Raw genomic sequence first — 14940 nt, forward strand, 5'->3', positions numbered from 1 at the left:
GTTGCCCCGTTGTGCTGGTCCGCAAGTCCGACGGGTCAATTCGGTTGTGTGTGGACTATCGCAGGGTTAATGAGGTGTCCAAATTCGATGCGTACCCAATGCCCCGGGTCGACGAACTCCTGGACCGGTTGGGCACGGCTCGGACAGGAGAGCGACCTGTTAGCTGTGCGTGTGATAGAAAGCTTACCTGTGTAAGAATAAAGCTGTGTGTGTGACACAACACCTCCTCTCTGTCATCCTTATCCCTAACTGTGGACAAGAGTCTCCACAGTAACGTAGGTGGCCGTTTTCATTGTCACGATTGTAACGGTATGATCAAAACACAAGGAGGGTGGGACTCAATAGCACGACTCAGAGACAGAACGATGTAAATGAAATCAGACTACTGAAACTTGGCAGTAGAGTAGGAGCACTGGCATGCAGTAAAATATACAAAACATGCAGGGATAATCCAGGGGCAGAGTCAGGTCACAGAAACAGGTTCAATACACAGGGACGTACTCAGTGTAGCAACACAGCAGACAAGGATCAGGCGGAGATGGAGTCAGGTCACAGAAACAGGATCGAGGAAGCCAGGGAAGCACACACACGGGAGACAGGAAACCAGCTGTGTCTGGAGAGGAAGAACAAAACTGTGGCTAACCAGCGAGAGCAGAACATGGATGAGAGGATCCCTCCCAGGCAAGTCCTCACTCATCCATTCATTGAGATGTGTCCTGTTGGTGTGCTTTTAGCATACATTGTCAGACAACAGTAGGCACAGTTAGGGACAATTCATCATTTGATCAAATATTGCTCATTGTGGTGGTAAGTCATGTTTCCTGGGCATCAATGTAAGAGTAAGAGTTTGCATTTTGGTAGCAATGAAGCTTTAGAGTCTGCAGCCGCTCAACCCAGCACAAAGAAGACAAGACCAGGTTGGAAGAGACCATGGTTAAGATCAAGGTTTATCCTTGTCTACTCTATAGGGCTATGTGGTACAGTCCTAATCCTCCTTTTTGTTCAACAAAAACTTATAGCAGCCTGTGTGTTGTGGTATAAACCACCCTGAAACATAATTTAGGTGGTCTATCCATATGTGACAGCAGTGGGGCTTCCACTAAATCACAGAGTTAGAGTTGCAAAGTGCAAAGAATTATTTCTAGAGTGCAGGATAACAGTTGATTTTCTGCAAAGACTGTCAGGTGATTGACAGTTGGGGCACTTGCAACCTTTGATGTGAATGAAACTCCAGCTGAATATCAGAGCAAAAGATGAACAACTGCATTAGAAAATATGTAGGTCTTCATCAAATCAAAAGTACAGACCAGTGTACATCAAGAAGATAAGTCCCGACACTACAATTCCCAAGGAGTAAGGAAACGCTCATCTTTAACAGCTTGTTACCTGACTGACTTTAATAACAATAAGTTGAGAATCATCAGTTCAGTTGAAATAATAAAACTGCTTACCATAATATAAACCCTCCAGTATTATGTCTATGATCACTGGATTCTAACCAATTGTGTGCGTGCTTGGTGGATGTGTGTGTGTGGATGTGTGTGTGTTGATGTGTGTGTGTGTGTGTGTGTGTGTGTGTGTGTGTGTGTGTGTGTGTGTGTGTGCGTGCCATACCTGCCGGACCAAACTCCGCCACAAGTGATGCGAACAAGAGGGAGGAGAGCCGGGCTCGGGATCAAGCACTCTCTGATAGCATTCAACAATCAGACAAGCAGCAACCAGTCCGTTCATGACCACACCACCATCTGTACATCCTGCACCCTGAACCCTCTTTTTCCTGAATATCCAGATAACAAGCTTCGTCACTGCAAACATAAAGTTCAGAAAAGTATGTATGTGTATTTTCCTCACCAGGTATTAATAACCAAATATACATACATCTATATAAGTGTTAGGGTTAGGGTTTTTCCAAAACCTGTACAGCATGACTCTGAAACCCTCTACAGACCAGCTAACCTCGGACACCATGTTGGATGCACAACTATTATGTGGGTTCAACAACGCCAAAAAGTACAAGAATCATGACAAGTTTATCAACCTATCAAAAATGCTAAGTGCTACATTCAGAAATAATAAAAGATGGAGAAGTTTGTTTTTATTTTATGGGCTAGATGACTTTTCATTCTGAAGATGTATAGTGTTTCTGCTATTCTGATGTTAATAGTGAGCTTGGTCCACCATTGTGGAGCCAGGACAGCAAACAGTTAAGATTGTGTTGAGTAGTACGCCCCCTCGTAGTGAGGGACTAACACACTTCCTGGCAGTAGAAGAGGGTAAGGCGGGCTGGGGTGCATGGTTTGACCATGTCCTGCGTGTAGGATGGGCCTGATCCATTCAATAGGCAGTACCTATGTGATGAATGGGATTGGAGCAGCCACCGGGAGCTGGTGCAGAGGAGCGGGGTATTGTGGAAGAAGACCAGTCAGGCTGTTGCATTCTAGATGAGCTGCAGAGGTCGGATAGCACATGCAGGCACACCAGCCAGGAGTAAGTTGCAATAGTCTGGGCATGAGAAGAGGCTGGGCCAGAACCTGCACCGCCGCCTGAGTGAGGAACAGACATATCCTCCTAATGTTGGGGAGAAGAATATGAAGGAGTGGGTTGACATGAGATATTAACAGAGAAGGACACTTGAGCTCCTTCACAGATGTTTCCTCTGTGCTTCTGTCAAGGTTCAAGTTCCACTCAGAGACCTTACTTCCGTGTTTAAACACCACCGCTCCAAGATTTCTGGCACTCCTGCTCACTGTGTTTTCAGGAGAAATATATCACCATACCCTGCCCCCCTCTCACAAGAGGAGGATCAGGACCACGGAGAGTTCCTGTCCCTCCTCTCACAGGAGGAGGAGGAGGAGGAGGACGACATGAGACCGCTCCGATCACAGCTCTCCACTCCAGGAAGAATACTCAGCAATTACACCAACTATGATTTCAGTTGACTGAACACTGAGTTACAGTTACATTATTATTATTATTATTATTATTATTATTATTATTATTATTATTATTATTATTATTACAGTAGTCTACTTAATACTACTACTTAACTAACCGTGATTCCACAGGTAGGTCAGTCAGGTAATTACTCTAAAAGATAATTCCATTTTGATCCATCTTGTTTCTCATCCGGACGGGAGCCAAATGCTTTTCTTCTCCTGGATTATTAGAATATCGTTTAAAATGTATTTTCTGTAACATGTATTTGATTTTGCTTTCACACTCAATCAAAAGTTGTAACGTTCAAAAGCAAGTGCTGCAACTTCTTCGCGTTCTAAACTTTCTTTGTTTCTAATGTTTCAGAATGGAGTGCATTGGTGTGTGTGTGGAGGAGCTTTGTCCGGTATGTGGAGATAAAGTCTCGGGTTACCACTACGGGCTGCTCACCTGTGAAAGCTGCAAGGTACTTTTAATTTCCCGATATATTGTTCTTGTTGCACTGGGACTGTCTATGGGTAGAAAAATGTTGATCCAACACTTATATTATAGACGTCTATGGAACTGCCTTCATCAAGTAGACCCTTCCTCTTCTTCAACACTCGCAGGGCTTTTTCAAAAGAACGGTTCAGAACAACAAGAAGTACATCTGTGCAGAGAAACAGCAGTGCACAATAGATATAAGTCAAAGGAAACGGTGTCCATCCTGCAGGTTTCACAAGTGTCTCCATGTTGGCATGCGACTGGAAGGTAAGGAGTGGCTTTCTTACACAGTTAATGTGAAAAACCTTGTGTTGAATGGCAACAAATATCCTGTTTCACACAGCCTACAATGACAACATGTTACATTTTAAAGAAAGAAAAGTATTGCCACATAGGAAAGGAAATATTTGAACGGTTGTGTTATTAGTTAGTCATAAAAATGTCCTCAAATAATAATTTAAAAATAATATTTAATGGGAAATAAAACAAACAAATATTGTGCTGTGCATTCCACTTACTGTTTACACCTTGAGGTGCACTTATTAAATTTGCTAATAGTCATTAGTAGTAGTTATTGTGGTGATAGACTGGTCTGTGTAACTGAATACATTTAGCTTCATATCAGCTCTCCAATAACATACAAAATGCCCAAAAGTAACACTAATAATAACAATAACAATAACAATAACAATAACAATAATAATAATAATAATAATAATAATAATAATAATAATAATAGAAGGGAGGTGAGGGTGGCCATGGGGCTGCTTTAATTTACAGCCTGCATAACCGATAGGTACTCTGTAATTACAGTGAACAGCAGGTGAACAAGGGCCTGCTACCCTAAACTGGAATATGCTTTGTTTTGATGCTAGTGTGCTGAAAAGTAACAGCTGCAATTAATCATGCATGCTTGTTTTAGAAAAGAAGAGAAAATACTGTGATCTTACCAATAAACCTCAATCCAAGTTTTTTCTGTGTTAAATTGTTTAAGATCTGAGAAAAGCTGGTCGTCATATGGATCACTTCTTTTCCCAGGTCATTTATTATAATTTGAAATATGGGTGCACCCTTGCTCCCAAGCAGCAATATCAACGTATACTATAATAATAATAATAATAATAAGAAGAAGAAGAAGAAGAAGAAGAAGAAGAAGAAGAAGAAGAAGAAGAAGAAGAAGAGGAAGAAGAAGAAGAAGAAGAATATTTATATCCACTACATATTAGAAAACTTTATTTCTATTATTATTATTATTATTATTATTATTATTATTATTTATAAAAGTTTATTTTCTTCATTTGTTTATATATTATTTAACATAATATTATTACTTATTTTATTGTCAAATCATTGCAGTACCCTGTTATTATTTCATAGGTACTCTGTAATTTAGAAAATACTCATAGTGTCATTTATTTCTGAATCCCTCTCAAACTAAATTATTTCCTTTGTCTTGGGACAGGTACCCAATACTGTATTGTATTGATACCCCTTATGTATTAACTAATTACACTGTCATTTGTGGGCTGTATTCTAAATGATTAGTTATTTTGCAATTGCAGTTTTAATATGACCCAAGGTGCCAGTAAGTTCAGGATTAGTTACTTGAATGTAATCTTTATATTGTGACAGAAAGAAGACCGTAAGAATTACATGGATATGCCTAGTCGGTCTCAAAGATGAGGAATATGTTGAATGTTTATCAGTAATGTTGTCTCAGCCTCAAGAATGAACAGTCTAAGTGGCAATCTGCCCATTAGCACAGTGTGTGCACATCCCAGAGCTTGAAGAAGTGTTTTAAACAAATCCACTGTTCTCTCATCAGCTGTTCGTGCTGATCGGATGCGAGGTGGCAGAAACAAGTTTGGCCCCATGTACAAGCGTGATCGTGCCCTCAAGCAGCATAGAAAGGCATTGATTCAAGCTGGTGGATTCAGAATAGACAGTGGCCCACCTCTGGGCTCCTCCATCCACCACAGACACCTCCGCCCACTTCCCATTCTTCACAGCAACCCGCTCCCCACAGCACGGCCCCCACCACTGTGTTCACTCCTGCCATCCGACCCACTTGCTGCCACCCAGTACCAGTGTACCTTCTTCTCAAGCTGGACCATCAAGTCAGAGCACACCAACAACTCTGGTGCACCAGGCTCTGCTGCAAGAACACACTCAGAAGAGTTACACGCAAGACCTTTCTCTCAACAAGGTCCCAGGATGCCTCAGCTAGTGATGGAGTTCGTGCGCTGTGATCCAGATGAGCTACAGCTGCAGAATAAGATCACTGCTCGTCTCCTGCAGGAGCAGTCGGGCTGGGAGAAACATGGGAACCCCAGCACCTTCAGCCTGATGTGTGTCATGGCTGACCAGACGCTGTTCTCCATCGTAGAGTGGGCTCGCACGTCCATCTTCTTCAAAGAGCTGAAGGTAAGAACAAAGCCAACACTCAGCCCACATCCTCCTGCTTTACCTTTATATTCATATGTGTGTGTGTGTGTGTGTGTGTGTGTGTGTGTGTGTGTGTGTGTGTGTGTGTGTGTGTGTGTGTGTATTTTGTTCATCATATGTGTGTCCATGTTGTTTTTCTCTTGTCACGTTTCATTTGGTTTACTGTATTTTATTAGCATTTTCTGCAACTTTCTACTTCTATGCCACCACATTTGAGATGGACATCTTACTTTTTAGTAAGTTAATAATTCCTTTTTAGATTAAATTATTATCACCAGATAAAATAGCATATACTGCCATAGATTTAAATTGTGAAAGTAAAGTTGTTTGTTTTCAACAACTGCTTATGTTTCTTGTGATCCCAGCCATTACTTTGGTGAGCACAGTGTTATCACAACTGATAGAAATAATGATCAAAACTACATAAATAAATAAGGTTTGCTTTTGTTGAGTCCACATAGTGACAACAACTACTTACAAATAGTTCACATGTAGCTCTGATGATGCACATGTGCTATGTACCTATTCTGCATCATGTTACAGCTGCCCTGTTTTTTTAAACTAACAAAGTTTCCGATCATATTCAGTGTTTCTCACATAACTCATTGTCCTTGAGGTCTAACATAAGTGCTGAGTGCATTTCCATCCTCAGAAACATTTCCAAAGATTTAAAATCTTCAAACCTGCCTTGTTTATTTATCCATACTTTATAGCTTCTAGTCTTCTTCCCTGTCTTTGTTGGCACATTGCTTTTTATTTGTCTTTATATAAATAGATAAATTCCTGCATGTACTCAGCCAGGCCTGCCAAACAGTTATAGCCTTTACTTATTATAGGGAAGGTAGATTTGTTATTTTAAATATTGTGATTATATCCCCTCTTACCTTCCATTAATTGTTTCAAAATCTACTTTTAAAACCTTGGACAAAATTATTAACAATCTCGTTTCGCAAAATAAAAAGCCAAGAATAAGTTATAAAAAGCTACAAAGTTCGAAAGATTATGGAGTTTAAATCATCAATCATGACATGGATAACAGAAGATGTCTGGCCACAAACTAACAAATAGTCCAAATTGGAGCGGATTTGACTGGAAGGTTAAAAACAGGTATTTCAGAACTCCATCATTACGGCTAAATATGGTGATTCTTCAGCATTATGTTGGAGGGGTTGTGGCCACCAAGGAGACCTCTCACATATATTATGGCCCTTTCCATATTTGCAGGGGTACTGGGAAGATGTTAAAAAGGAAACAGAATTAATCCTAAATTAAAACAATTTACTCTAAGTTATTTGTATTGGGTATTTCCATAGGAACTGAAATGGAGAAACCATTTTTCATTTATTAGGGATCCTCCTTATAATAGCCAAAAAAAACATTAAAATGTTATGGTTGCAGCCACAACCCCCAAATATAAAACAAAGACAACAAAAGGTGAATGAGGTGTTCATCATGGAAAACATCACAGCCAAAATACAGCTGAAAATGGATACGTTTGTGGATTAGCTCCATGGATATCAGCCACGTAAAAAGAAAAAAGCTAAATTTATTAGTTTTTCTTCTTTCTCTTGTCAGTTATATTCGGTTTATTAAAGTTAGGTTGTTCTGGGTTTTTTTGTCTTTAATTCTTATATCGGCATCAAAATATTCTTGTAAATAGACGACTATCTGATATGCTCCCACTCGCAGGAGCAGGCAGTCAGGGATTCTGCTACAGTGCTAAAACATCTGAAGGATCTTTAATTTTCAAAATAAACTGGGAAACGTCGAGCAGAACTCGCACAGTGTACAGAATACGTGGGCTCAACATAAACTCACTCACTTTGTGAGGGATTTGATAGCTGGATTGCAACGCCTGTGCCCACGCCGTGAAACTAACAACGCTGTGTGTGGTGGCTCTCTGTCCATGGGGAGGGCACGATGGCTCTTAGTGTCAGGTGTCCCGCTGGGGTGTTGTAATCCAGGTTGACTATGCCAACGAATGCATCACTGTCAGGGTGGAGGGTGACCATGTTGGGCAGAAAAGTGAACTGGGCACTGGCAGCTGGGGCACGAGGCTCAGAAAACCTCTTGGAGTTTTGGGCAGTGTTTTTGGCACTAAAGTATTTTCTGCAATTTCTCCGAGGTTGCCACATCTGGTTAAAACAGACAACATCACTGTGGTAGCATATATCAACTGCCAGCCACACTTGCTCACTGCAGTTTCACAGGTTAGCTCTGAAGTTAATCATCTGGAGCAGCACCAGGCTTCTGTCCCTGTGCACTGAAAAAGTGAGTTTCACACTGCACCACATTAGTGTGTCTCTAGGGATGGCAAAATCAGTCTGTCCAGACTGAAATATTTCAACAACTATTGGATGGATCGGCAAGAAATTTGGTGCAGACATTCATGTTTCCCAGAGGATGAATGCGTCATAATCAGTTCAAAAATAATGGCGTTCCCATCAGCCTCATATACCACTTAGGAAATTGCCATTGTGAACGTGCTAACATGCATAATAATTGTTTAAATTGGAGCAAGCTCAGATAAAATGACAGGGTTAAAATGCAAACAAGTGAGGAGGTGGATAAAATGTATACTTGAGTGGTTTTAACTCTTTCTTTCTGCTCCAAGGTGAATGACCAGATGACGTTGCTGCACAGCTGCTGGAGTGAAATGTTGCTCCTGGACATCATCTCCAGACAGGTCCTTTATGGCAAAGTGGGCAGCCTGCTGCTGGTCACTGGGCAGGAGGTTATTCATCTCTACTTCTCTCTCTCTCTGTTTTGTTGTAATTATTTTTATCAATGAAAAAATATTACACAAAGTAAAAGGAGTAAACAACTATCTACAAAGGGGTGGGGTTTTCATTTCTTAGTCTACTGTTTTTAGGGGCATATTATATTATGATATTGTCCTTAGATTTATCCAGCTATGATAGCATCCATCAGCAGCTTTATCACCAATCCTGTTCGTGATTTTCATGGACAGGATATCGAGGCGTAGTCGTGGAGGAGAGGGGTTGCAGTTCGGTGGCTTGAGGATCTCATCGCTGCTCTTTGCAGATGATGTGGTCCTTATGGCATCATCGGTCTGTGACCTTCAACAGTCACTGGATCGGTTCGCAACCGAGTGTGAAGCGGTTGGGATGAGGATCAGCACCTCAAAATCTGAGGCCATGGCTCTCAGCAGGAAACCGGTGGATTGCCTACTACGGGTAGGGAATGAGCCCTTACCCCAAGTGAAGGAGTTCAAGTACCTAGGGGTCTTGTTCGCGAGTGAGGGGACGATGGAGCGAGAGATTGGCCGGAGAATCGGAGCAGCGGGGGCAGTACTGCAGTCGCTTTACCGCACCGTTGTGACGAAAAGAGAGCTGAGCCAGAAGGCGAAGCTCTCAATCTACCGGTTGATCTTCGTTCCTACACTCACCTATGGTCATGAAGGCTGGGTCATGACCGAAAGAACGAGATCACGGGTACAAGCGGCCAAAATGGGTTTTCTCTCCCTTAGAGATAGGGTGAGAAGCTCAGCCATCCGTGAGAGACTCGGAGTAGAGCCGCTGCTCCTTTACGTTGAAAGGAGCCAATTGAGGTGGTTCGGGCATCTAGTAAGGATGCCACCTGGGCGCCTCCCTAGGGAGGTGTTCCAGGCACGTCCAGCTGGGAGGAGACCCCGGAAAGACCCAGGACTCGGTGGAGAGATTATATCTCCTCACTGGCCAGGGAACGTCTCGGGATCCCCCAGTCGGAGCTGGAGGATGTGGCCCGGAGAAGGGAAGATTGGGGTTCCTTACTGGAGCTGCTGCCCCCGCGACCCGACCCTGGATAAGCGGTAGACGATGGATGGATGGATGATAGCATCCATGTTGTTTGTTTGTTGAGTAAGAGTGATCTAATTCTTCCATTTCCTTGGGAGTAGGTCTTCTATTATTCCTTAGGGAACACATCTGGTTGCTTTTAAGTCTTGGAGGTTCCATTTTTTACCACCTTTTAGTTATTAAAATACAAATACATTCTTAATAAAACTTCTTCTATTATCAATCCAAGATACTTGTCATACTCTCCTTACAGATCTCATAGCTTAAAATGTGTCTGATCATTAGCATTCCTGTGACCACACAATACTGCTGTTTTGTTTAGTTTTATTATTTATATATTAACAATTTTCTGTCCTGTGTTTTGTCAAAAATGTGAAAACCTACAGTCTATGTAGGTGTGTAAATTTGAGGGTTGCAAAATAACGCCTTCCAACCATATTTGCCAGCCCCAAACATTTTTTAATTTTAGAAAGGAGAAAGGACATGAATATGAAAGTTGTGCAGTACAGAGGGACCGTGACTGTTCTGATGTCAGTGCATATGTTATTTTGTTCAGATGGAGCTGTCCTACATAGCCTCTCATGCTAGTCTTACCTTGGCCAGCCTAGTCCAGAGAGGACAGGAGCTGGTTGAGAAGCTCCACATCCTAAAGGTGGACCGCCAAGAGTTTGCGTGCATCAAGTTCCTCATCCTTTTTAACCCAGGTTTGTGTCAACTGATACTTTTTGTCAATAAAGCTTCATGCAATGAAAGTGCATTTAGGTCTAGTCCATAATCTTGGCGCAAAATAAGGTGCAACGGGCAAAGGGGTTGTATAGGGCATAGGCCATCTCCCATTCCCTTCAAAAGATAGGTGATCCTGCACTAGGTGCATTGCTATTTAATTGGCTTATTTGACAAATAGGAGATGCGAGCGGCTTCACGCACAAGCAGATATGTGGTCCTTGGCCGATGGACCGTCTTCCCCTGCCGTCACCCAATCCTCTGTCCCATCAACAACTCAATATGACTGCATACAGGCAAATGCATAGATATCCTATTAAACCTGTGCCGGCAGCACATAATGCCTGTCCAGTTAGCTTTTGTGACCCCATAATTCTCCAAAATTCTTTATATTATAATAAACATCAAATATGATAAACATGTATTGATCAATAATGAAAACTGTATTGCTTTCTGACGCTAATAATGGGGGTCTCAGACCGAAAAGGCTGAGCAGAAGCCTCTTGAGGCTGTATTAGACTTGCAGTTGGGGTACTGTTTGAGAGGTGGTGGGTAAATGTGAGGAGACATCAGCCTCAAAACGCCACTGTTCAGGAGGAGAGTACCCACAGGTGTGGCATTGAGACTCATACACACAGAAGGATAAGGAGAGGAGACGCTGAGCGCAGACAGAGGCGTGTGTGCACCATCCACGCAATCCGTAAAAACGCTGCTGTGCTTAACAAGCAGAGTGTACAAGTGTTGTGAAGCCGCCAAATTACATGCATCTTACTATCTTAATAATGTGCCATTTAAATAGCAGGACAAAACTGCGGCATTGACTCAAGACGATTGCAACATTGACCAACAAAAATGTGATTACTTTTTTGTTGGTCAATGTTGCAATCGATTGCTGCTGCCTCAACATAGCAATGCGCCAACAATGCGCCTGACCACCCCTCATTATCCATGGGTGCACAGACACAACGTGGGCGCTGGACTTGAAAATGACAATTGTTTCAAGATCCAACCAGTGAATGAGACAACATATTATTTATTTCAATGAATGAATAAATGAACTCTCAATGCCTTATGCCAGCTGGAGAAAGAACAAGAACTATTAACCATGTTTGGTACTTCTACAATTCCCCAGTACTCCCCTCCATGATATGAAAATGTTTGACAACCTTTGCTCTATGTACATATGATATATATTCATTGGTTGTTGCTTTCTCTTTGCCCCACTGAGCAGATGTGAAACAGCTTGAAGATCATCAGTTCATCAAGAGTATGCATGAGCAGGTAGAAGGAGCCCTGCTGGAGTACACACTGTGCACCTCCTCTCACCTTCTCGGACGCTTTGCTCATCTGCTGCTTTGTTTGTCTGAGTTACGCTCTCTCAGCACCCTCGTTGAAGACTACCTGTACTGCAAACACCTAAGTGGTGAGGTGCCCTGCAACAACTTGCTCATCGAGATGCTCCATGCCAAGCGCAGCTGGGCATGAAGTTTCAGAAGCTACAGTATATGATTGTCTGCACATGGGTCATTAAGCTGGGATGAATGTCAAATACAATGAGATTAGGGTACTGTATTTTATATACTTGATATATTCAATCAAATAATATTGTAAATGGGAAATGGGATTTGTATCCACTGAAACTACTAAGGAGCTTAAAGAAGCTATCTGACAAGCAAATATACATGTATTTGAAGTACACTGTTTCCCATGTCCCATCCTCTAATGCAGGGGTGTCAAACATATATATATATATACAACGCAGGATGACTTTACAAAGTGTAAAAATTGTTTAGGAATGGATGTTAATTAACTCTAAGGTTGAGGTGTTACAGAAAAAAAAATATATAAAAACTTGTTTGCTCCAATGCTGTACTTCTGGACCAGGTGGGGGAATGAATCCAGGGTGTTATTATAAAAGATGTGTTTGAGATGTGTGATGCCTTTATCGCTCCATGGTACGCAGACATGCTCTATGAATGTTGAACTACTATGATATGAGATTTTGGTTTCTTGTTATTTAGAAAATCAGGATTTTTACAGATGGGAATGTAATTAAGTAAAAGTGGTGTTTGTGATTTTGTGGAATTTTGTCCAGGCTGTCGGAGTTTCTGCTATTGTAAATTATTATTTGAAACAAGGATGGTGTTTGATAGACTGGCTGAGAAATGGTAAATCTAAAATCTGAATGTCTATACAAACTGTGTGTTCTATATCTAACCATGTGTTATCTGGTTGATTGGTTCGGTCCACTTAAATATGTATTGAAGCTGATTTACCAGAGAGTAATGGTAAAAATGTTGGGCGTCAAGTCCTTCTTGTGTTTTTGGTTTTGTAGGGGGGCCAGTTTAATTTTTGGTGTCTTGTTTTTCCAATGGTATTTGGTGATGATTGAATCCAAAATACGTGATCATCATACGGACCTGTGCATAAAGGCATAGGTGGTTTGTGGGCTGCCACATACCAGCTATTACTATGTGATCCATTACTTAGTTAGAAGATTTAATCCAGTTAATGGATTAGTCAGAGATATTGGAGTATGATTCAATAAATTTAATGTTTCCTGTTTTGTGAGGTCTGTTCGTGATGACAGTGGATGAAGGTGAGGTGTACAGAATATTGATCCAGTTGATAAATGATTCCCCAAGGCCGAATTGTTGTAATTGTAATGGTACGACCAGAACACAGGGAATGGGACTCAAATGCACAACTCAGAGACAGATCTTAGTGTCTGCAAAACAGTCTTTACTAAAAGCAAAAACTGGTTCGGTACACGGAAAGGCATTTAGATTAGCAAACAAAACAGGCATGGAGTAGGCAAAGGCGGAAACTTGTCACAGAAGCAGTATCAGGAAAACCGGGAAGCCTATGACAGGAAACAGGATCAGGATACATGACGGACAACGCTCTTACTGCATGAAGGTACGAAGACGAAATGGCGGTGAGAGGGACAAAACACACAGACTAAATACAACAAGAAGTGGGTGGGGTGACAACACACAGGTGGAAGCACTGATGAGCTAATGGAAAACACATGGGCAGGAAGTTGAGACACTGAAACGAGAGGAAAGAAAAGTAACACTAAATAAAACAGAAAGTACAAACAATGAACCTTTTAACGAACAGCTGGAATACTTACAGTAATGTGGTTATGAGAAATGTCTATTTGTCCTTGTCGAAGACTTCTTCTGCATCTAACGTGGCTATGATGGTTCCTTCTTGTTGTAATGATGAATAATGCAATAAGTTAAACACTCTGCGTGTGTTACTGTGCGAGTGTCTACCTTTAATAAAGCAAATTTGTTCTGGGATGGATTGACTTTTCCTATACTGTGAGTTAGTGCCTGAGTGCTGTTTTTTATATCCATGTTGAAAAGAGAAATTGGACAGTAATTTAACAGCATATTTGGGTCTTTGTTCGGTTTGAGGTGGAGGGAAATTTTGGTAGTGATCTTGTTTGCGAGAAACCTTGAATTTAATTTTATTTCAGTTTCAGTTTTGTTGAAGAGCGGAAGTGTTTATAGAACTCAGCAGGAAACCATCGTGTCCTGGTGCTGAGGGCTGTGGAAAGTTGGTCCCGTGTTTGTTCTTTACTAAGCTGTGGCAAGTCAATGCTGTTGAGAAATTAGGTGATGTTCTTTTGACTTTACTTAGCATTAAAACTTCTGAAGATTTTATTTATTTCTTCAGGTGAATCATGTGCTTCACTGCTGAGTCCTAATGGAGATTGTTTTCGGTTACTTTGATTTGCCGAGTATTTATCAGATTCATTGATATCGTGGAAATATTCTTGTAAAAGTCTCTGTATCAACTATTAAGTTTTTTAACTAATTTTTTTTAACTAATTTCATCTGGAACTTATATTTACTTTTTTATTCATTCTGGGTTTTACTCTGTTGGGTTACTTACATAATGTTTTGGATTTTTTGTTCCAGTTAAGCTTCTTGTTTTCTTTTTTTTATAAACATGGAATAAAATTATTATTTTTCCTTTACTTACATGCAGGGATAATTGGGTATATAATAGTTATTAATAGTAAAGGCCAATAGTTATTTATGGCCTTTTTATCAATAAATATAATATCTCCAAATGCACAGCTTGTGAACGCCTGGTGTTATTCTTAGACAAACCTGTCTGATATGTTAAGTTTTTATCCCTTTTATCTGAAATTTGAAGCTGAACTTGATAACACTTGGTGCTATGTTTTTTTATTGTGTTTTCCAGTCCATACCTACCAGCTATACCAATCTTCAGGCATCTTTTTCAACAACAAACTTCAGGCGGAGTGTATTTTCTTCAAATTCAGTATATTCAGACCACTATTACTCAGTGTCAGAAGCTCAGTGATTAATCAATGTTTTGCAAGAACAATAAGTTATCTTTTGAATGAGACCAAAATCATGCATCTGGTGCAAATGGTTGAAGAGCAGCTTATAATATAGTTATGGGCACCCCTACTCTAGGGCACCTAGATTTGTGAAACAGTGGTATCAGGAAGGATTCCAGCCAATGGAGCCAGAGTGAGAAGCCCAGCAGTCAGGAATACCATGGACTGATGGCC

The 14940-nt window shown here is 41.0% G+C and overlaps 1 protein-coding gene across 1 annotated transcript; it reads left to right on the top strand.

Moving 5' to 3' along the window:
• The first annotated feature begins 538 nt into the window (after positions 1–538).
• LOC115016964 (steroidogenic factor 1-like) lies at positions 539–11975 on the top strand. Its single transcript, XM_029445117.1, has 7 exons — positions 539–681; positions 3301–3400; positions 3543–3684; positions 5243–5841; positions 8477–8596; positions 10216–10363; positions 11614–11975. Exons 1-7 carry the CDS (start codon positions 539–541, stop codon positions 11865–11867), a joined length of 1506 nt encoding a protein of 501 aa, XP_029300977.1. The 3' UTR covers positions 11868–11975.
• Positions 11976–14940: the final 2965 nt, after the last annotated feature.

This window comes from Cottoperca gobio, chromosome 12, assembly GCF_900634415.1.
Source record: "Cottoperca gobio chromosome 12, fCotGob3.1, whole genome shotgun sequence".
Taxonomy (NCBI): domain Eukaryota; kingdom Metazoa; phylum Chordata; class Actinopteri; order Perciformes; family Bovichtidae; genus Cottoperca; species Cottoperca gobio.

What these genes read in the sequence shown, in the direction of transcription:
- LOC115016964 (XM_029445117.1), top strand. Translation starts at nt 539, where the DNA reads ATGGAGTCAGGTCACAGAAACAGGATCGAGGAAGCCAGGGAAGCACAC. An exon ending in TCTTCTTCAAAGAGCTGAAG is followed by an intron (nt 5,842 to 8,476) that starts GTAAGAACAAAG and finishes TTCTGCTCCAAG; the next exon opens with GTGAATGACCAGATGACGTT. An exon ending in CCTCATCCTTTTTAACCCAG is followed by an intron (nt 10,364 to 11,613) that starts GTTTGTGTCAAC and finishes CCCACTGAGCAG; the next exon opens with ATGTGAAACAGCTTGAAGAT.